Below are 23,314 nucleotides of genomic sequence, written 5' to 3'. Positions count from 1 at the left end.
AGCCTCAGGCTTTGGTTCTCTGGGCCTGCAGAGAGCAGTCACAGATAACCAGACCTTTGGAGAATTCTGCAAGATATAAGTAGGAGATGGTTATGTGTTGTAAGCTTCCCCTAGGAAACTCTTACCTAAGCCCTTGGAACACTTGCTATCTCATGGCAGCTCATCCTATTCTATTGCTACACCAACAGCATCTACTAAGATCTGGCCTGGAGAGAGACAGTTTTCTATAAAGATAGCTAACCTGACAAGAGTCCTCCTTTCTAGATGAGTAGAGGACCAGAGCTCAGTCTCCAGCACCCACATCAAGCTCCAGATCCAGGGCATCCAATCCTCTCTTCTTGCTTCTATGGGCATTGCCCTCACAGGCTATATATTCACACAGGGACATGCACATACATACAAATAGAACTAAAGAAGTTATTCTTTTTAGATACCACACTTTAAAAAGCAGGTACTTTCTTTTCTCTGTTGAACTAAAACCAACAGAGGAAGCCTGTGGTCAGGATCCTATAGTTGAAGAGTTCTCAGACTTTTAGGATCCTTACCCAACATGAGGAACTTGTCTCACTTAGAAACTTAAAACAGCCATATTTGCTGCTGAAAACTAGGAAGAGGTGGGAGGAGTGGGTAGCTCAGTAAAGTACAGTTCAGTGAAACAGTCAAAGAGAGTTCTCAGAAGGACACATAAGAGGAGGACAGCTGAGGAACTTGAGGTCTTCGCTGAGTTCTCTTTGCTTCAGCAGATGAGGAAGCACCACTGCCAAGATGTAATCAGGACACTGTGCATGGGAAAATCAGCCCCAAGCACACTATGCAAAAGGCAATGCAATGGTCTATAGATATTTCTGCTATGAAATAAGCTCTTATGAAATGACATATCACACCTCATTCTCACTTTTTAAAAAAGATTTATTTATCTATCAATCTATTTATTTATTTATTTATTTACTTAATGTATGCGAGCACACTGTAGCTGTACAGATGGTTGTGAGCCTTCATGTGGTTGTTGGGAATTGAATTTTAGGACCTATGCTCGCTCTGGTCAGCCCTGCGCACTCTTTATCATTAGACATAAATACACTGTAGCTGACTTCAGACACACCAGAAGAGGGCGTCAGAACCCATTACGGGTGGCTGTGAGCCACCATGTGCTTGCTGGGAACTCAGGAGCTTCGGAAGAGCAGTGAGTGCTCTTACCCGCTGAGCCATCTCTCCAGTCCCACACCTCATTCTCTTTTCCCCCTCCCCACTATCCTCTCCCAGTCATAAAAATTAAATCCAACAATAGGTAGACCTGAGTCGTAACAGCAGAATCAAGCCTTGTCACCAGACTTTCTTTTTGCTCTTATATATAATTTAGCAGAAGACAGGAGAGTGACTCAAGTGTCCTAAGAACTCTGTTTAGCATGCTTTCTCCTGCCCATTCTGGTTAAGTCCTTGAGGACATTGCTTCTTCCTTCTATTCACAGCACCTGGTCCTCTGCTGCCATAGCAGTGGTGACAGCTCGCATCCAGTTCCCCCAGTTCTCATCTCAACCATAAACCTATTAGAATGGTGTGCAAGAGAGAATCTAGCAAATGGCTGGGGAAAGAATACTATGGAGCTCAGGTGGATTACAATTGTTTCAGTTATTTTGTAACTGAGTTAGAACATAGACAGGCACCATGTGGGTTACATTTGTGTGCACACTTAACATTTAATTACTTAAAGACTGCAAAAAGAAGCTGAGCATGGAAGCTCACATCTGTAACTCCACTACTCAGGAGGCAGAAAGAGCCAGAGGATCATGGTAGGTCCAAGGCCAACTTCATCTACATAGTTCTAGGTAAGATATAGTGAAATAACAAGTGCAAGAATTCGTCTCAAGCCGGGCAGTGGTGGCGCATGCCTTTAATCCCAGTACTTGGGAGGCAGAAGCAGGCAGATTTCTGAGTTCGAGGCCAGCCTGGTCTACAAAGTGAGTGCCAGGATAGCCAGGGCTATACAGAGAAACTCTGTCTCGAAAAACCAAAAAAAAAAAAAAAAAAATCGGCTCAAAAACAAAACAAAAAACAAACAAAACCCCAAACAAATCTTGAAATTAAACTCAAGCCTTTATACAGAACTGCTATCAGTGATTTTAGTTCAAAACAGCAAATGCACTTAGTCTGCTGCCTAACAGGACCTTTTACTTGAACTTTGAATCAAGCATTAGTAAAAATAATCTCTTTCACAATTCAAATATAAGAAAGCAAGATTTAATAAAAACTAACTTGGCACAATGTCCAATGACTCCTATAGGAAAACAGACACAGATGTACTAATTAGGAGTTCTATTGCTATGATAAAATACCAAGACCAAAAGCAACTTGGGGAGGAGGGGCTTTACCTGCTCATAACTCTCAGGTCATACTCTACCACTGAGGGAAACGTGGGCAGGAATCTAAAGGTAGGAACGAGGAAGCAGGAGCTGAGGCAGAGGCCATGGAGGCATGCTGCTTACTGGCTTACTCCTCAGGACTTGCTCAGTTTGCTTTCTTATACACTCAGGACTGCCTGTCCTGGGTAGTGCTATCCACCATGAGCTGGGACCTTCCATATCAATCACGAATCAAGAAAATGTCCCCCTACACACACACCTGCCTATAGACAACCTGATGGAGAATTTTCTCAACTGAGACTCCCTAGAATAGTTTAGCTTGTATCAGGGTGACAATAAAACCAACCAGGACAGAAGACACATTTTCAAAGAGGTGAGGATCTTGCAACCATCCAAAAGATGAACCGCTCACTGAGAATGGTTCAAATAAACTAGTAAAATGACATGGGAGTGAAAAGCTGTCCCATCAATAATAACAGGTATCTATGCTGGCTGTACCACACATCAGTGATTTATGGCTGCAGCTGCTACTCAGTAGCAAAGGAGGCTCTGGACTTGGCCCCCAGCACTACAAAGCAAGTAGATAAGCTGGGTGTGGTGGTCTATAACTGTAATCCTAGCACTAAGGTGGGCAGCTGAGACAAGAAGAGGAATCTGAGGCAAACCTAAAGAATAAGTTCAAGACCAGTCAGGGCTACATAGTAAGATCATGTCTCCAGAAACAAACAAACAAACCCCCAAAAATTAAGAAATAAAACCATACATATAAACAAACAAACAGCAAAAAGCCAAAACGAAGAAGTACACAATTTTTTACCCCTTTTAAGGATGGCCAATACTAATCTAGTATATTAGAGCAAATGACCACAAGATTTTTTTTCAGAGATAACCTATCTATAAATCTTCTCTGAAATATAGGAAATCATTCTGTTAAAATAAAGCAATCCAGAAAGATATGTACCCTATGTTTTTCTCTCACATGTGGGACAGCCCAGATTTATTTATACACACACACACACACACACACCACTCATGCATGTGTCATCAAACTACTAAGAGGTTCATAAGAGGGAAAGAAGAGATCTTAGGTTAGAGTAACAGATTCAGAAGTGGGGACTATCTGTGGAAAGGAAGGAACCAACCAGTGTAATAAGTGGAAGAGCAGAGAGGGAGAAGACATTAGAATACAGTACAATGGACACACACACACATGCCACAATGAAACCATTTCTTCATATTTTAATTTAAACCTAAAAAAACCCTTTAAACTCTAAATTTAAAATTTCTTAAAAGGTAGACTTAGAGATAAGATATTAGGAAAAAAGGGGGAAGAAAGAAATTTAAAAAGTAATTCAAAAGGGTAAGACTCCAATTGTACACTGCTGTGGTGATTGCATATTTACTCCCATGTGACAGGCAAAGCTGCTTCCTGGAACGGAGTGGTGGTGGTGGTGGTGGGAGTCTCCTGGCATACTTGATTACTCTGAGCACGAATATATTCAGAAAAAGTTTTGTTACTGCTCCTGTTGCAATGCCCCTGCTCTCTTATTCAGAAACGGAAACGCCACCAGCTCTGTAGGCACAGATCATCTCCAGGCACGACATACAAAAGCACAGACTTATACACTTGCTCATATAAAGAGACTTTAACAGGTCTTAGTATTTTCATTTGAGTTTAGGCAGCATGAACCATTAGTCATTAGTTATATTTGGTTTTAGAGTTGTATCTACATTTACTTTATACTTTCTAAGCAAGGAGGCAGGGAAAAACCAGGAGGCTTTCCTCCAGCTCATCCCCATTACTCACTGGATGAAGAAAGGTTTGCTAGAACACACAGGGTTACACCCATCCTCCAACATTGCTGCCCAGTTGCATTTCCCCACTTGTAGAACTGAGGAGTTAGGACAGATGAAATGGCCTACAAGGCCTAAAGTACGATTATCTGAACCAAAAAATAATCTCCACACTTTGGAACTACCAGGTATCTGCTAATCAGCAACTAATAACTCTGTCTATACCCTTACTATTCATGCCAACAATGGCACAATAATTTTTAATTATTTATCTGTGTCTTTTTTTGTTATAATGTGTTAAGAGCATATCCCTCAATTCCATGAAGGTAGATGCTTTAGTAAATGCAGACCGAACCAAAGGTGCATTTTACAGAGTAAATTACAACACTTGAAACCTATAGTAGTTTTTTTTTTTTTTTAAACCTAGATTTTTTTTTCTGGCAAATGTCTATGAAGAACAAGTAGAAAATGTTTTGTTTACTATTAATCACCCACAGGAAAAATAAAAGACTTCAGCTTTCACTTTTTGTTCAATGGTAATTTTTTTTCTTTTTTCTTTAAGATTTACTTATTTTATGCATACGAGTGCTCTATCTGCAAGTACACATGCACGCCAGAAGAGGGCATCAGACCCCATTATAAATGGCTGTGAGCCACTGTGTGGTTGCTGGACTCAGGACCTCTGGAAGAGTAGCAAGTGCTTTTACCCAGAGGCATCTCTCCAGCTTCTCAAAAAAAGAGTTAAAAGTTTTAACTTTTAAGATACAATCAAGTATACTCAGAATTTCTAGGTAACCAATCTTGTTAACAAAAAATCCCATATCACATGTTCTTTCACCTGTGTACTTTACAAAACATCCTCTGTCTTGTGTCTGCTTTAGTAAAATGTTCCTTCACGAGTCTGCCTGAGTTGTTCCCCTGTGTCCACTTCAGGAAAACACTCCTTTCATGTTCGTGCCCTAACAAAAGACCATCCAACACAACTGAATTTCCAAAGAACCCTTAAGTTTCTACTTCACCCAATTTCATTAGATGTCAAAAAAACAAAAAACAAACAAACAAACAAAAAAAAACCACCAAAAAAACAAAAAGCATTTGAAATCTTGGTGGGGTTAACAACAGAATGGAAAAGCTGAAAAGCTGACAAAATAATTTTATGATCATTACAAACATTGGTGGAGATGTGGTAACATCAGAAACTATATACACCACTAATGTGAATCTGTTTGGAAAATGAGCAAGTTCTGAAAAAAATAGACTGGTAGCTAAACAATTTAGATATCCAAAGTGAAACAAGCACATATCCACACAGCGGTATGTACATAAATTTCATTAGCAGCTTTTTTTCAAATAGAGAAAGACTGGAAATAAATACTATGTCAAACTCAACAAGTAAGCCTGTTTACAGTATAAACTACAATAATTAAATGCACAAAGATAAATAATTATTCTGAGTTTAATTAAGAAATCAAATCAGAACAAAACAAAACAAAGATATGGGGTGAGATGGTTGGATGGTTAAGAACATTTGCTGTGGGCTGGAGAGATGGCTCAGCGGTTAAGAGCACTGACTGCTATTCCAGAGGTCCTGAGTTCAAATCCCAGCAACCACATGGTGGCTCACAACCACCTGTAATGAGATCTGACACCCTCTTCTGGTGTGTTTGAAAACAGCTACAGTGTACTTACATATTAAATAAATCTTTAAAAAAAAAAAAAGAAGAGAGAACACTTGCTGCTCTTGCAGAAGAGCTGGATTGCACGCCCACACGCCAACAACAACTGTCTGCAACACTCCAGCGCATGAGAGCCTGTATCTGTTTCTGCCCTCCCAGGGCACCAGACATACATGTAGTACACAGATATACATGTAGGCAAAACACTCATATACACAAACAAATTAAAAAAATAATATAAAATTCTAAAGACTGCAAGGTAATGTAGCTCCACCTTGGATTAAGGTTGTCTAGGAACACAGGAAAGGAGAAGACAATGGGAAGAACTGTGAAGAGAGGTGGGATGATGAATACACTATGTGCACTTTAACTGATGTGCACTGTACTACACACACACACACACACACACACACACACACACACATATATACACACACACACACACACATATATACATACACACACACACATACGTACGTACGTACGTGTGTGTGTGTGTGTGTGTGTGTGTGTGTGTGTGTGTGTGTGTGTGTGTATAGTGTAGGGCTGGAGAGATGGCTCAGTGGTTAAGAGCACTGACTGCTCTTCCAGAGGTCCTGAGTTCAATTCCCAGCAACTACATGGTGGCTCACAACCATCTGTAAAGAGAGCCAATGCCCTCTTCTGGTGAGTCTGAAGACAACTACAGTGTACTCATATTCATAAGATAATTCTTATTTTAAAATGTAGTGTAGTGGAATGACCCTTAATCCTATATTCTACTGTATGCTGTGGGTTGACCTATATCCCCATGAAACATATGTGTGCTATACTCTGTTAGCTTTACATTTCATGGGTGGTGGTAGTTCACCTCTATAACTTCAGTATTTGAGAGGCCAAGACTGCCCTAAGTTAGGGTCCAGTTTAGACTACACAGTGAGACCTAAGACAGTTTGGGTGACATAATAAGACCTTGCCCCCAAAAATTTACAAAGAATATCCTTCATATTATTCACTGTACTTCTACATTACAGGGATATGAATATAAAATATGCTTTTTGATTCATTTCAGAGTTCGGACATAGTTCTGATTTTATCTATGCATAAAGTCAACTGGTAGGTGGTAAGAATTGGTAGGGAGAGCATAACTCCAGGAAAGAGAGGCAGAGAGATCATCATAGTACTAGGCCAGGGATCAGCTGAGGATTTCTGTAAAGGGGCAATTAGGAAATTTTTGTCCTTGTGGGCCATGCCAATCTGTATCATAATGCAAGTACCAGTTTACCACAAAGGCACCACAGATGACCCATAGAAAGAAGCACAGCTATGTCCCAATAAAACTTTATGTTCAGATACTGTAATATGAATTTTATGTAATTTTCATATGAAGATTTTGTTTGTTTGAGACTGGGTTTCAGTTTGTAGTCCTGGCTGTCCTAGAACTTGCTCTATAGACTACGCTGGCCTTGAACTCACAGAGATCCACCTGCCTCTGCCTTTCTTTTAATCATTTGAAAATATAAAATCCTGACTCTAGCTGCATATGTATCAAAAGATGGCCTAGTCGGCCATCACTGGAAAGAGAGGCCCATTGGACACACAAACTTTATATGCCCCAGAACAGGGGAACGCCAGGGCCAAAAAGGGGGAGTGGGCGGGTAGGGGAGTGGGGGTGGGTGGGTATGGGGGACTTTTGGTATAGCATTGGAAATGTAAATGAGCTAAATACCTAATAAAAAATGGAAAGAAAAAAAAAAAGAAAATATAAAATCCTTCTAGGTTTGTGGGGCTTTTCCAATTAGGCATGGGTGAGGTCTGACCTGAGGTCATTGGTCACTAAGACATTAGAACATGTTGTAGAATAGGCACCAAAGTGCTGCATCTCGATTGGTCTCTAGATCAGTTATTAACTCATCTCTTACACTGCAGGGGAAGCAAATGCGATTCTGAATAGTTTAAAGCAAATTGCTTGGATGTGTTTGTTATCTGAGTTTCCTAAAAGAAAACTTAAAAAGACAGTTAGTTGAGAGAAAAGAATAGTTAAGAAAGTGTGTGTGTGAGAGAGAGAGACAGAGAGAGAGAGAGACAGAGTGTGTGTGTGTGTATAGTGGAAATGCTATTTGGAAATGGACATTTTTTTTCTGGGAAAAAGGGGTCAATACTCTGAAACTCAGAATGATTCCTAAATTTCCTGAATCTCCATGGCCCTCAAATGCAGTTAGAAACATTACAGGTGGGGCTGGCGAGATGGCTCAACGGGTAAGAGTACCTACTGCTCTTCCAAAGGTCCTGAGTTCAAATCCCAGCAACCACATGGCGGCTCACAACCATCTGTAATGAGATCTGATGCCCTTTTCTGGTGTGTCTGAAGACAGCAACAGTGTACATATTTATAATAATAAATAAATCTTTTAAAAAAAAAGAAACATTACAGGTACAAAGTAACTTTTAGGTCAGGAGACAGAGGCTGGCAACTCTGTAAGTTCTAGGCCAGCCTGGTCTATTGAGTAAGTTCCTGGGCAGCCAAGGCTTTATAGTGAGACTCTCTCAAAAAACACAACACAATATAACACAACAAAAAGGATCTTCCAGGTCTTACTAGCACATTAAAACGAGTATCAGTAAAGCCAGAAGTTACGACGCTCTTCACATGTATCTTTCAGAAGCAATTTCAAGTGTAACACTAGAACTATTTTCATGTTGCTACAGAATCCTTTAAAACTTTATCTTTTTAATTTTAGACTAGTCTTCTACTTAAAATTACAAGAAAGATGTTTTCTGGCAGTGGCCCTTGCCCTTTCTAGTCCTCCACAGAGTTTGTGTTAAGAGTTCACACACTGCCAAGAAAGGGAGCATGTAACATAAACTCAAAAGTGCAGCTGGGCTTTGAGCAACAGTATGATAACATGAAATATACTTGATATTTCACCTACTCAAACACTGCTCCTAGGGAAGACATCTGCTGTTCCTATGCCAACAGGTGTTCCCTGATAAAGAGGCTATGTCTCTCTCATTCACCCTGAACCTTTACTTGACACACAGTAGGCACTCAATTGAAATGGGATAAATGATGTCTTAACATCATGATACTTTATTGCTCTGCACTATTTTTTTAATTAGATATTTTCTTTATATACATTTCAAATTTCAAATGCTATCCTAAAAGTTCCCTATATCCCCGACCCCTCGCCCTGCTCCCCTACCCACTCCCACTTCTTGGCCCTGGCATTCCCCTGTACTGGGGCATATAAAGTTTGCAATACCAAGGGGCCACTCTGCACTATTTCTAAGATACTGCTTGCCTTGCAGAGACGGCCATGAGGGCTTCTCCCGTGGTAAATGGCACATACTGTTGGCGCTTGTTTTTATTCTCCTTTAGAAGATCTGAGGTGCTGAAACTTGGGACACCTAACTTCATTACTCTCCTAATTCTTCTTAACTAATACTACAATACAACGAGTGGTAAATCCTATCTCTCTAAACTCATTAAAAAGTCTACCTTACCTACTTTTTCTGTTTTAACTGCACAGTCAATATGGAAAGTGCTTTTCCCAGTATTAGGAGACAAGAACAGCAGAAACACAAACCACTGTTATCATCACCAAGGAGCTACATAACCAAAATGGGTAGAAAAAATATTTTTCTTTAATTCATTGGAACAGACAGCATTTTTTTTTCTACATTTAAATTCTAGGGGATAAAAATCCCAGCACTTGGGTGGTAAAGGCAAGCGGATTTCTGAGTTCCAGGACAGCCAGGACTACACAGAGAAACCCCGTCTCGAGAAACCAAAACAAACAAACAAACAAAACAATTCTAGTTGTTTTAAAGATCACTATAATTATATAAATGAACTACCTCTTATATTACATAAGTATTTTAGGTCTGAAAATAAGTATAAAACAGTTTAAAATATTTTACAGATCTTGAATTTTTAAAACAGGAAATTCTAAGAAAACCCAATCTGAAATTACAACTATTTGTTTGTTTGCTAACTTCTCTCTTGAATTCTGAGTGCAAAAATCTGGCCTGTGACAGGGCTTGTAGGTTGGGCGTTCTTGCCTAGCATGTATGAGGGCCTGGGTTTGGACTGCTCCTCTCACAGGGAGAGATTACAAGTCAAATGTGTAACACTTCAAACTCAGAAGCCTTTACATTCTGTTGAATCCAGTGATTTCCAAGTGAATACAGTAAATGTTGCCAAGTCACTTTACACCGTAAGAAGGCATGCATGGACACTTGCCAGCATTGACAACAGTTCTTTTGTTATCAGGATCATCAAAAATTGGAGAAAGTCAATAATTTTCAAATAGGCATTTCTCTCTGAAAGTACAGGTCTCGTGACATAGCTGACCATAATGAGACACACGTTTTAAAAGCTTGTCAATTTCTTCCATGTCAACAGAGAACAAATGCAAGGTATAGATATCACGCGGCCATCTGGTCAGAATATTCAGATACTCTAATTCAAGAATAAATTACACTAGATACAGAAAATTATATTTTCCAAATGCTTCTTTTTACTGCAGCTTTCTGTCAGCAGGAAAACAGGAACACTTCCTATCTCCCTCCCCCGCCCCCCGCCCCCCCCCCCGTCCCCCCCCCCCCCCCGCGCCAAAAAAAAAAAAAGAAAGAAAGAAAGAAAAGGAAAGGAAAGGAAAGGAAAGGAAAGGAAAGGAAAAACGAAAAGCCAAATCCTCTTTCACAGTAACATGGGGCTTAATGCAGTAGCGACTTTCAGAATACCAAATCTAAAATAACTTCTTGGCAGTTACAGCAAAAAACTAAAAAATGTTGGTTTTAGATAAATTAAAGTTGAAACCCAAAACAACTAATCTTTTGCTAACTTGTTCTCCAGATTTTTGATGTCCATCACTGCTAAACTATATTCAGTAGTTCCACAACATTTCTTTGTTACATCACTTCAATAACAACCTTAGGAACCCTACCCAGCCCCCACACCAAATACTACAAACTACCTGACACATACTCAAAGTCTAATTTCTCACAAAAATCTGCTCTGATAAACCCAAACTGCTAGCTCTAGCCCCCAGGGAAAATCAATTCCTTCCCGTTGAGAAGCTAGTCTGGAGCTGCATTTAGAGATGCACCAGGAGCCCAGGTGTGGAGAAGAGCTGAGGAGAGTGGGAACAGGCTCCAGGGCCACAAGAGGCTCCTACCCAAAGAACAGGGATCCACTAGGCTGTGAATCCCGCTATAATCACAATCGCTACAACCGAGAGGAACCTTGACCCTTAGCCAACCCTGCACTCACCTCAGCTCTTCCTCTGCGTGCCCATTGACTCTCAGACTCTCAGGACGCTCTCGCCTTCTCCGGTAGAGGCCCGACTGTGAAAGCTCCTTAAGCTGTAGTGTGGTCATAGTTTTCTCTGCACAGCAATTAAGGATACTTGTGCTAGGCGAGCGAGCGTTGCCAGCTCAGAAAGGCAGTGTCCTCTGCCGAAGGACCTCAGCACACCTGACTCTGGGTTAGAAAGCTCCAGGCAAAGCAGGCCAGGCCAGTCGGCTGAAACACAGCTTCCTGTTTCTTGTTGTACACACCCTCCCCAGCAAGACATGACTTGCCTTATCTCTGGGCCCTGTACCTAGGGGAGGGGGAGTCAGTGACCCACACTGGCCCACGTGGTCACCAATAAGCAAATTTCTTATGAACAATGACAGCAATTCCTTTATAAAATCTCTCTAAGAGTCTTCTGAATTAAAGTTGGGGAAAAGCTCTAGCAAAGTAATGCTTAAAGGAGGGTCTGCCCTGTTTTATTTGCCAGGAAATCCATTAACATTTCAGACAGCTGTCAGTATAAAGAAATGCCTGGTCATCAGGAGCTCTTTGGGACATTTTCCCTGGGGGTTGGAGGGGAGTCAGAATTCCAAAGGAAACAGTCCAATTCCTTCCTCTCTCAGCATTCTGAATCCTCCTTAGAAGAGAAGATGGTGTCTAGGCCACCCCCTCCCCAGTAAATATTACTAAAAATTCATAAATGGGAGGAAGAGTGTTTCTTCTGCTAAATTCTGTTAAATGATTTTCAGATTCTATGTCTATTCTTGCTGAATAACCCCCAACTTACACAGCCTCCTCTGCAGGGTAACATTTATCTCCAGGTTGTCAGCCTATAAATGCCAATATTTATCTATGCATTTGATCTTGGGAAGCAAGGTGAAGGGGTTGCAGATCACAGAGGACATGGGAAATGCTGTGTCACCTGCTCCAATAATGTAAACAGTACATCAGGCAGGGTGCCACCCACCAGACCAATTAAGTCCCTCTCAGGACATACACCACAGCACAAATACAGGCAGGCTGCTGGCTATTTCTTAGCCAAAAGCTTGATTCATGGTTCTAGAAAATTTCTCTTTGAACACTTTGTACTGTTCTTTTCCTTTTAGACTGCTCTCAACAAGAATACAGAAAAGGACTTGAGAGTATAGTTCATTGAAGAGTGTTTGGTTAGCATGTACAAGGCCCTGGGTTCAATACCAGGCACTAAGAAACAAGATGTGTTTCAACAGCATAATGTAGCCAGTAGCATTACTTTTAAAAGAGGTGGGTGTTTGGCTTTGTTTTAAACTGATGCAACCCTGCCAACAAGGAAACAGCTTGTTGAAAGCTACTGACACAGGAAACAGAACTGTGTGGGATGGATCTTGTATGAAGAGTCTGTGGTTAAAAGGATGTGAAGACAGTCACAAAAAGACCAGTTCCAAGCTCTGTAACAAACAAGCTATGACAATTGCTGCCCTCTGACTTTTCAAATGGCTGGGCTGACAAGTAGGAATTTTAATAAGTCAATGCTTATGCTGCAATGAAACTGCTACAAAGAATAAAATGAAATTCTGAGCCATTGCTGAAGACTCTTTAAGCCATTGTCTTCATGAAGACAGATGGACAGAAAGGAAGAGAGGGAGACAGGGGAGGGGAGGGGAGGGGAGGGGAGGGGAGGGGAGGGGAGGGGAGGGGAGGGGAGGGGAGCTTTATCTTCTCCTCGACCTGTGCAGAAGCATACTGAGGTCCGACACACTGGAAAGGGAGCTAGATAAGAACACACAGGCACCAACAGAGATCACAAACTTCGGAAAAATACACTGGCCCTACACCAGTACCAGGTAGGATCACAGCCCTACCTCCAGTGCACAGTAGAGTGTATAATACAGTAGAACACAGAAGATCTTGGGTCTTTTAAAAAAATTGTTGTTGCTTTGTTTCTGGAGACAGGGTCTTGTACTATGTTGGCCTTATGGGCTTGAACTTGCTATATAGACCAAGCTGGTTTCAATCTCAAGAGACCTGCCTGCCTCTACCTCGAAACTGCAGGGATTAAAGGTGTGCACCATCATGCCCAGCCAGCCCCCTTTTATTTTTGAAGACAGGGTCTCATGTATCTCAGACTGGCCCTAAACTCATTAGGTAGGCAAAGATGTTTCTGAATGCCTTATCCCCCATCTCCACCTGCAGGTGCTAGGATTATGGGTGTGCATACACCAACTACTCCTGGTTGCCTGGTTTATACAATGCTGGGTATTCTTGTATGTTAATCAAGCTTTTTACCAGCCCCATCCCTCAGACCTGAGCTGCATATCTTCAGACCCTAGTTCTTTTTTTCCCTTCAAATACACTTTCCCATTGAAAAATAGTTACCAACTGTGCCTAAGTTTTCTGTTCAGATATAATTCAAAGGTTTTCAGTTTCAAGTTATCGTCTTTGCATACTTTTTACAGTGCAGAGAGGTCTAGACTTCCCCACGTGACTCTAAATAGAAAGCTTTCCATTTCTGCATTCTCAAGATTCTGACTGCCATTTCAGCCTTGCATTCAGTGTAGGATTCCTAACCTTTCCTTGAACACTTGTAATAGTGATCACTTCATAAAATTCCTAACTCTCTCCTGCTCCTACTGGCTAGAGAGAACAATGGTCCCCGCCAGCTGCTCCAGCCAGAGTTTTCCACCTGCGCTGTTTGTTGCATGAGCCTCATTACAACTTTCCATACCATTCTGTCCTTCCTAGCTTCCTAGATTCTTGTTGGATCAGGCATGAAATATCAATCCGCTCTAAAGTAATACCAACCGCTGCCATCCATGCTGACAGTTTCTTGTGTAGTTTTAATTTAAGCTCCTGACTGGAATGATTAAATACAAAGTTCTACTGCTGTGCAAGACCATTCTTCTCTCAGGCTGACTACTACCCAAGCTTTTCACATAGCTTTTCATCTTCTGGGAGCCAGGGACCTTTTGTGAATCTGATAAAAGTTTCTCACAGAAAATGCATGTGAGTACTACATTTTATAACAGTGTTACAAACAGATTCCTTCAAAACCCTACAGATAATTCTTCAGATCTTCCCTATATATACATTTGTTTCTCCCTTTTCTGAACACCTCCAACTCCCAGTGTGGGTCTTTTAAACTTCACCAGGTGTTCATTTGGTATCTGTCTGCTCAGCAGTGGGCTAATGCTGTTTGGGAAAAGTTTCTCTTGCCTGCTCTAAATTTCTCCCAGCCACCAATCTTCTAATCTATTCAAACTGATCTTTTAAAACGCAGGTCGATTGCTTATTGACCCTTCTTAAAAACCTTTCCCTGGCTCCACTGCCTTTATAACAGTATAAACAAAGAAAATGAGGTGTGTTATCTGGTGCCAGCAGAGCCTGCTCCTGGCTCCTTGGTCTTGACTCCAGGCAGTTCTTAGGACAGACTATTTCTCTCATTTCCTGGTTTCTCCAATGCAGCCTGTAAGTCTAGTAAAAGGATTCTAGCAGGGTTAGCTCCTACTCACCCCACTATATCTTGGGCAAAGTAGGAAGCCTTTAGATATCTCATAGGCTAATCAAACCCCCTTGTTCTATGGACCCTGTGCTCCCTTCTGTGTTCAAAACAACGTAGTATCACTATTTGGTATTTAGTTGTTTTCCTGAGACAGGATCATACTATGTAGTTCAGACTAGCCTCAAACTCATGATAGCCTGCTTGTTCCCTTAGAGTTTTGAAATGTTTTGCTCTTAGTATTCCATATTTTCTAAGTGGAATTTAAAATTTCATTTATTTATTTTGTTTTGCCTGCATGAACCTATACCACATGCATGCCTGGTGCTCATGAAGCCAGAAGATGGTGTCAGACTCCCTGGAATTGGAATTACAGATGGTTTAAACCATCATGTGGGTGTTAGAAATTAAACCAGGGTCCTTTGTTAGAGCAATGTGGTGGTTTGAATAGGAACGACTTCCAGAGAGTGAGTGGTGTATGTGTGGTTTGTGTGTGTGAATGCTTGATCCATAGGGAATGGCTCTATTAGAAGGTGTGGCCTTCTTAGAGGAAGTATGTCACTGGGTGTGGGCTTTGAGGTCTTATAAACTCAAGTCTGGGCAGTGTGACATAGTTTCTCCTTGCTGCCTGCAAATCCAGATATAGTACTCTTCATTTGTTTTGTTTTTTTGACAGATACAGTACTCTTGACTCTGCCTCCAGAACTCTGCCATACTCTGTCTGCACTCTGCCATGTTTCCCACCAAGACTATAATGCACAAAACCTCTGAAACTGTAAGTGAGCCCCAACTGAATGCTTTCCTTTATAAGAGCTACTGTAGTCATAGTCTCTCTTCACAGCAATAGAAACCTAAGACAAGCAATAAGTGCTCTCAACTGCTGAGCTACTGCTCTAGCCCCTGAGATTTTGAAAGATATACAAACTATAGTTTTAGAGTGTATTTCATGAAATTTCAGAGTCTATAAAACTGTAGATTTGAACAATACCTTCCACAAGTGTAAATATGGTAAGACTAAAAATTTGCCTAAATATTCATCTAACTTGTCAACTTACAGTTTTCAGCATTCTGTTACAATGACATCCCCCTTCAGGCACAAGAGGGGAAGAAGCCTAACTGAAACCCAACCATCGAAGTGGTCATTAGTGTTAAGGGATTATCTATTTCTTCTCCTTATAGTAACAGGAGCTACAAAGCAGCATCTATGCAGAACTGTAATTAACCAAGGTTCATTACCAGCATCTTTTATGCTGGTCCAGAAGGTCTATAAACTATATGAACAGCTGTGCAATTTCAGCCCATTAGTTTCTCTATGTGATATGCAATAAAAATAATTTTGTTTTATAACTAACTATGGATTTGATAGAGACAAATCCTCTTTTAGCCTAAGTTTTTATCTCATAAGATAATGAAAACAAACCAAAACAAAAAAGAAACCTCATTATGAGCTGGAGAGACGGCACTTACTTCACTTACCCTGGACCAACTTTAGTTCTTAATACTCATGCCAGGCAACTCACAACTACTTGCAACTCCAGCTCCAGGGGAGCCAACACCTCTGGCCTCATGGGTACCTGCACTCATGTGCACATACACTCTCTTAAACATAACTAAAAAAGAATAAAAATATCTTAAAAACATACTTTAATAAAGCAAAATTAGTGTTTTACATTATTTTCAACACTCATTCATCTTATATTTATTTGTCAAGCATAAGGTCTTCCTAAATAAGGTCTCTCAGGAGTGCTCTGTCATGAGATCCAGTGCTGCGGATCCAACAATTCAGTACCATTGCCAGTGGGTTCAAGGGCAAAGTAACTAGGGCCAGAACATACAAAACGCTAGTGTGGGGAACAGAAACGGGTGGGTTTCTGTGAGTTTGAGGCCAGTCTGGTATACACTGGGAATTCCAAGTCAGCCAGTGCTATACAGTGAGACCCTGTCTTAAAGAAAAAGAGGGGAGGGGCAAGAGAGAGGAAGGAAGGATGGAAAGAAAGAAGGAAGGAAGGAAAGACAGACAGACAAGAAGGCAATATCAACTATTAGAAACACTGTCCAGAACAGGGGGGAAAAAAATCACCAAAAAATGTGATCCACCTGTGGATAATGTTGCCAATGCCTCTGAACTCTGTAAAAGTTTCCTTTATCAAACTTTATAAGACACATCCAAGTGGACCAGCCATCAAAAACAGCCATCAAAAGCTCATGGAGTGCTGGTGAGGTAAAGGTACTTGTATGAAACTTAAGGACCTGAGTTTGATTCCCTAGGACCCAGGAAGAAGAGAACGGATTCCTGTAAGTTGTGCTTTGTGGTGGTCTGAGTAAGAATTCCCTCACACACACACCCTAGGCTCATATATTTGAATGCTTGGTCCCCAGTTGGTGGAACTGCTGGGAAGAGCCAGTAGGAAGGGCTTTGAGGTTTCAGAAGATTGGTGCCACTTCCAGTGTTCCTCCCTGTCTCCTGCTTATAGATCAAAATGTGAGCTCTCAGCTGTTTCTGCTGCCATGCTCTGGCTCTGCCATCACAGACACTAAGTCCTCTGAAATCATAAGCCCAATCCAACACTGTGTTTTGTAAGTTGCCTTGATCGTGGTGTTTTGTCACAGCAACAGAAAAGTTAGTACAACATCCCTTACATGTACCATGGCATGCACACACACAGACATACACAATCAAAACTAAAAGTTCACAGGAATTTGACTGAGTCAGAAACACATCTTCTAAACAACATGGGATCATCTATATTACTAAACAATAAGCAGCAGGATAGGGAGGACAGCAGCTAGAGCCAGGATAGGAGTGATAAAAACTGCAAAAAGGGTGTGGGCTGCACCAGGAAGCAAGGTGGAGAAGCCAAGGTAACAGACTAGGAGGGGCAGAGAGGGAGGTAGCAGGCTCTGGCATTGTTAACATTTTTCTTCACATTCTTTCATGCACATAGCAACAAAACAGACCTGGTGAAGTACAGCCTGAGCTGTACTTTCATGTAGCCATAATCTTGCCCATTGAAAGCTAGCATTTAAGGCCTACTCCGAATCTAATAAAAGTTTTTATAAGTCCACAAAATTTACCAGGCGATCTAAGTTGGTTGAGTGCTTGTCTAGTATGGACAGAATTGTGGGTTCTAACCCTGGTACCACGTAAAAACTGGGAATGGTGGTGCCCAGTGCTGGACAGGTGGCAGCAGAGGGATTAGAAGTTCAAAATCATCCTTGGTGCATGGCTGAGTGCCAGGTCAGCCCGGCTAGGTCAGACCCTGTCTCACAAGGTGTGGTTGAGGCACAGAGATGACTCAGAGGGCTAAGCATTCATTACCTTGCAAGTATAAGGAACCGGGTTTGATCCCTAGAGTGCTCTTTCCTTTGATATATTCACTTGTTTTTGAGATAGGGTCCTAGCAATCAAATATATTATTAAACTAATATAGTCTGTTTAGATACCAGTTTAAACAAGCCAACAATAGAAGCATATTCTTAAAACAAGTGGGGGATGTGATTACAAAGCAGGCATTAAATAATGCTGAGGCATCTCTGCTCTTTTTGTCAGGCAGGACAGCAGTATGTGGTTTTATAATAAAGCATCCATCTCAGAGTCCAACTCTGATACATACCAAGACAGTACCTGATATCTGCTTCTGCTTCTAAATATTTAATTAAAAGAAGAAAAAGAATGTGAAACAAGTTCAGCCACAGAGCAACGACATGCAGGCAGTGAGAGTGCAGAAGAGCCATTTCTTGTTTGTATTACAATATTTTCTTAACAGCTTTCTCTAATGAGGCCTCTGAGGATGTTAACTCTCAACACAATGGCACATATCTTGACTAAGATCAGACATAGTACATTCAAGGACATGCTAAATTCCAAAAGGAGGTCACTAAGAAAGAGGAGAGATCCTTCTAAGTGGAGGAGTAAGGAGTGCCTCAGGGAATAAAGAGCAGGTGCGGAGACTCATAAACTGGGGAGTTCAGAATTCTATTTTGACTCTAGACCACATGATTTACATGTCATGTGGAAAAAAGCTATAAAGAGTGTGAATTCAGGATGGAAAGGATTATAAACGTGGAGATGCAGAATTTGATGGTCCTTCACACAACAGTATAAGCTACAGGAGCAGAATAGAGGCATTCAGTGTGTGTGTGTGTGTGTGTGTGTGTGTTGGGATTGGAGCAGGGTTCAGGCTTTTTCAGGGCAACATGTTGCTAAGAATAAATCCACACAATCAAGAATAGCACATACACTTACATGGGTGATTCCTTTACCTGCTTCTAGCTGAATCATGTCCTGAACAAGAACACTTCGAATCCTGAACAGCTCTCCCCAATCCTCCATTCCTGTCACACCCTGATTTTCCACTCTTAGTAGATGACCCCTTCTACTGTAGAGAAAGTATCCATCTTCCGAAGGTAACCACCACAACTGCCCTCAAGGCCTATTTCCCACTACTCACTATTCTTGTACTGCAAGATGACCTCTATTCCACTGGGGCTCAGTAAACAACACAAAATCCACTCCATGCTAAGTTTATAGAACTGTGGTATTAAAGACAGCAGATCGCAACAATCATGATGTTAATGCTTTACACTTTAGTTGATTTAATCCTGAGTGGTATCCTATTTTGTATAAGCAGGAATAAGGCCTAAAACTGCCATGTGATAGTAGCAGGATCTGAATGGGCACAGAGGCCTTATTTATAACCACAGCACCATGTTGCCTCTCTCAAAATAAGGAACTTAATTTTAAAGGTTATAGTTTCTTCAACATAGTATCAAATAGCAACAACAACAAACTAATTCACTGCAGCTTGCTTATTAACACAAAAGTATACAGTATATAAAATCATAATAAAGAAACAACCTATGTTACTATTTAAAAATATAAATATGTAACAAAACCATAAAGGCATGCATAGAGGTGACAGGCTAAATTCAATAGAGTTGTCTCCTGGAGGAAAAGCACAGGGAGACCAGCTAAATAGAAGAAAGTATGCAAAGAGCTTTCAAGTACATTTGTGATATTTTACTTAAGATGGCTGATGCATCTTAAGAATGCTTAGAAGTTATTTTTTATTAACTTCTATTGCAAAGAAATGAAACCAGCCTGGTGGCTCCTGCCTATAGCTCTGACACTATGGGTGCTATGACAAGAGGATCACCAGAATTTGAAGCCAGCCTGGACTACACAGTGATTTTGAGGCCAGCCTGGACTAGAGTGAGACCCTGTGAGTCTCTATACTAGAGCGAGCCAAAATAAACACACAAAGTCAAGCCTATGCAAGGCTTCCATTTCTAAGTGTTCTTTCTGCCACCATGTGGCTCCCACAGATAGTACAAGCACACACTTTTCAGAAAACCAGCACTGTTATGTTAATGTTCAAATTATTACTGCATGAGTAGAAACACAAAGAGCCACCATTTGATACATAATCAATTCTAAAAACATATTTTGGGGTAGGGGTGTATCTTAGAGTGCTTGCTAACCATACCAAGGCTCAGCACTGAAAACACCACCATCATCCAGTTAGCCTATTAATTTCCAACTATGCAACTTCCAAACAGAAGATTTAAATAAGGAACTCATGTAAAGGAACAGTAATATGAAACTTATTGGGCAGTATAAAATGAAAAAAATCAACGTGAGAAGCTGGGTGGTAGTAGCGCATGTCTTTAATCCCAGTATTCGGGAGGCCAAGGTAGGCAGACCTCTGAGTGAGATGTACTTACTAGGTGAGTTCTAAGACAGCCAGAGCTACACTGAGAAACACTGTCTGGAAAAACAAACAAACAAAACAAGTAAGAACAAAAGGGAAGCCTTGCTTTTAAGCATAACTAAGTAGTAAATAAGGGCTTACATACACACTTTAAAACCAGTAAGTAAATAATATGAAAAGAATATAGAAGTTGGGCAGTGGTGGTGGCATGCCTTTAATCCCGGCACTTGGGAGGCAGAAGCAGGCGGATTTCTGAGTTCGAGGCCAGCCTGGTCTACAGAGTGAGTTCCAGGACAGCCAGGGCTACACAGAGAAACAGAGAAACCTTGTCTCGAAAAATAAAACAAAACAAACAACAACAAAAGAATATAGAAACTTTGTGCACAGTATTACTAATCCACATGTAAATTTTAGTATTCCCCTCTTTTCCCTGAAACTTAATACCTTTTTTTTTTTTTTTTTTTTGGAGACAAGGTATCACTATGTGGTCTTGGCCTGAAAATCACTATATAGACAAAGCTGGTCTTGAACTCAGAGATTTACCTGCTTCTTCCAACAACTAACTGGCTTCTTCCTCACTGTACCCCAGATCAGCACAGCTATTGACTCTGCTATTCTCTATCCAAATGAACTCACGGTTCATGCTGTTCCCATTCTCTGGAGCCTTCCCAATGAGGCAGTGGGAGCTCTTGGCTGAGATTTCACTGAACGTCACAGGAAACACCCTTACATTTGTCCCACCATACGATGCTCACTGAGGGGCCATTTTCCTCAATGATCCCTAGAGTGTGGCAAACAGCTTGTAGACAACAAGTATTTGCTGGGTAACTCAAGTTCAGGAACTTCATAGAAACACGAGGAGGAATTTAGATTGTGAGGCTTATTTTAGTTATGTCTACAGATATATACCAGCACATGTCCATACTGTAACTGAAACTTACAAAACAGGGCCCTTGGTTCACAAAGACACAATCTGCCAGACAAGGTGGCTGACTTCCTATAGAGTCTTACTTCAGTGAACTTCTTAAAAATGTAGACTGTGGTCTCCATCTCTTTTTGCTTTGCCTCTTTTTCTCCTCTTGTCTCACTCTTGAATGCAGGGATTCCAGGTATACAGGCCTGTCAAGACCTGGAGTTGCTGATGCTCAGCATGAAGCCTTAGGACATACCAAAGCCACTCCACTCTATATGTGACAACAGCCCTCTAGGCCTGTATGAGTCTGGCCTTCTTCTCCGAGCACAGTCCTTCCTCTCCTTCCAAATCACGGGCTGTCTCACTTTAGTTTTCAGTGTTTCCTATGGCAAGGGTTACCAAACTTTTGGAAAACTCTGGATGCTAAATATTTTAAGTGCATCCAGTTATCAGATTTTTTTTTCTTTTCTTTAGCAGATGTAAACACTGGATACCACACTTAGAGAAGGAATGTCCCAAAGACCACACAGTCATTTAATGCTTGAAAGACCCAGGGCTAGGTTTATGAAAAGAAAAACTGGTCCTCAGCCTCACCTACACCTGCACTGGTACAAACATAAGAGAAGAAACAGGCGGGCTGATGAGTACCCAGGCCAAGGAGCCTCACTACTTAGTAGATAGCACTACAAGCCATACAGCTGAGTAGGACGACAACAACCCAAAACACAACCAACCAAAAAAAAAAAAAAGCCTACTCCTCTTGGAGAATATAAACTTCCTCCTTTTCCTTAAATGAGTCATACCTCCCCAGGCTTCTGGTATCCAGTGAGCAAGGCTTAATTAATCCTAAATAAATTTCCAAACTAGCAGTGTTATCTGACATGGAATGTTCAGTATCTAGAGACCTCAGCTTCAATCTCTCCTCCCAAACACAGCACAAATTAAGCTTATTTTCTTTCTAGGACATAAAACAGTAACTTCTATTCTACTAAAGTTTGGCAAAAAATAAAAATACCTAACAAAACAAAACCAACCCCCCACAAACCATAAAGTAATTTAACATAAAAAGTATTAATTTTTAAAACTACAAATTCCTCACAAAACATCTTCACTTGGTAGTCATATTGTGACTAGAAACAAAGAAACTGAACCACGGTAAAATTTATTTTGGGGTAGAAAGAGCTTTCTAAGACTTTCAAATCACATCCATGACCCACCTGAGGGAGGTTACTTTACAATCTACTGAATGGCGAAAGTCATTATCTAATTTAGTTTTCCATGAACTGTACACTGGCAGACTGACTGGCAGGAGGAGCTTGCGGCAGCTACCTACCTGTGTAGTGTGCTCTGTACACTGGTGCACCTCCGAGGACTACTGCAGAGGTAAAAGGTGAAGTTCAGTGGCAAGACCAGCTGGGCAACCTTGAAGACTGTGCTTCAAAGCAACAACAAAACCGCTCAAATCTCTTGGTCTAAAACACATCTAACAGGGTGTGGTGTTGTTCACATATAACTCCAGCACTCGGAGGCCACGAATCAGAACTGGAGACTAGTCTGGGCCTATGTAGTAAAACCCTGTTTGATTTATTTATTTTGAAACGAACTTGGCTGGTCTGGAACTCCTCCTGGCTCTGTCTCCTGAGTGGTGGGAATAAAGGTGTGTTGTGCCTGGCTAGAACAAAATTACAAAATTACAAAAAAAAAAAAAAAAAAAAAAATTCAACATTTGTAAGATTCCCAGTACACTGACTTTTATAGAGCAGATACCAATGAGTAGGTATGATGATGATAAAAAACAAACAAACAAACAACTGACAGTAAATAAGAATACCAAAGGACTACTTAGAAGTTAATCTGTGGGCTGGAGATATGGCTTAGCAGTTAAGAGCACTGGCAGCTCTTCCAATAAGAACCTAGGTTCAATTCCCAGCAAGCACATGGCAGCTTACAACTGTCTGCCACTCCAGCTCCAGGGGACCTAAGGGATCTAAGATCCTCACACAGACATATATGCAGGCAAAATACCAATGGACATTAAAAACAAACAAACAAACAAACAAAACCTAAAAATACGTTAACTTGCAATTTACAGAATTTATGTGAGGAT

At 41.0% G+C, this 23,314-nt stretch overlaps 1 protein-coding gene across 7 annotated transcripts in view; it reads right to left on the bottom strand.

The window, feature by feature from the left end:
- Lims1 (LIM and senescent cell antigen-like domains 1) overlaps nt 1-23,314 on the bottom strand; it is a 101,350-nt gene that overhangs the window by 41,908 nt on the left and 36,128 nt on the right. The window contains exon 1 of one of the 7 annotated variants that reach the window (XM_006513070.4): nt 11,085-11,522. The exons of 5 other annotated variants lie outside the window; for them this stretch is intronic. In XM_006513070.4, coding sequence (XP_006513133.1) covers nt 11,085-11,191 — 107 coding nt within the window. In that variant the 5' untranslated portion in view covers nt 11,192-11,522. Of the gene's footprint in view, nt 1-11,084; nt 11,523-23,314 lie in introns of those variants that run through there. One more of the 7 variants, NM_201242.1, reaches the window with a different exon arrangement.

Source organism: Mus musculus, chromosome 10, assembly GCF_000001635.26.
Source record: "Mus musculus strain C57BL/6J chromosome 10, GRCm38.p6 C57BL/6J".
NCBI lineage: Eukaryota > Metazoa > Chordata > Mammalia > Rodentia > Muridae > Mus > Mus musculus.
This window is presented reverse-complemented; position numbering and strand designations above follow the sequence as displayed.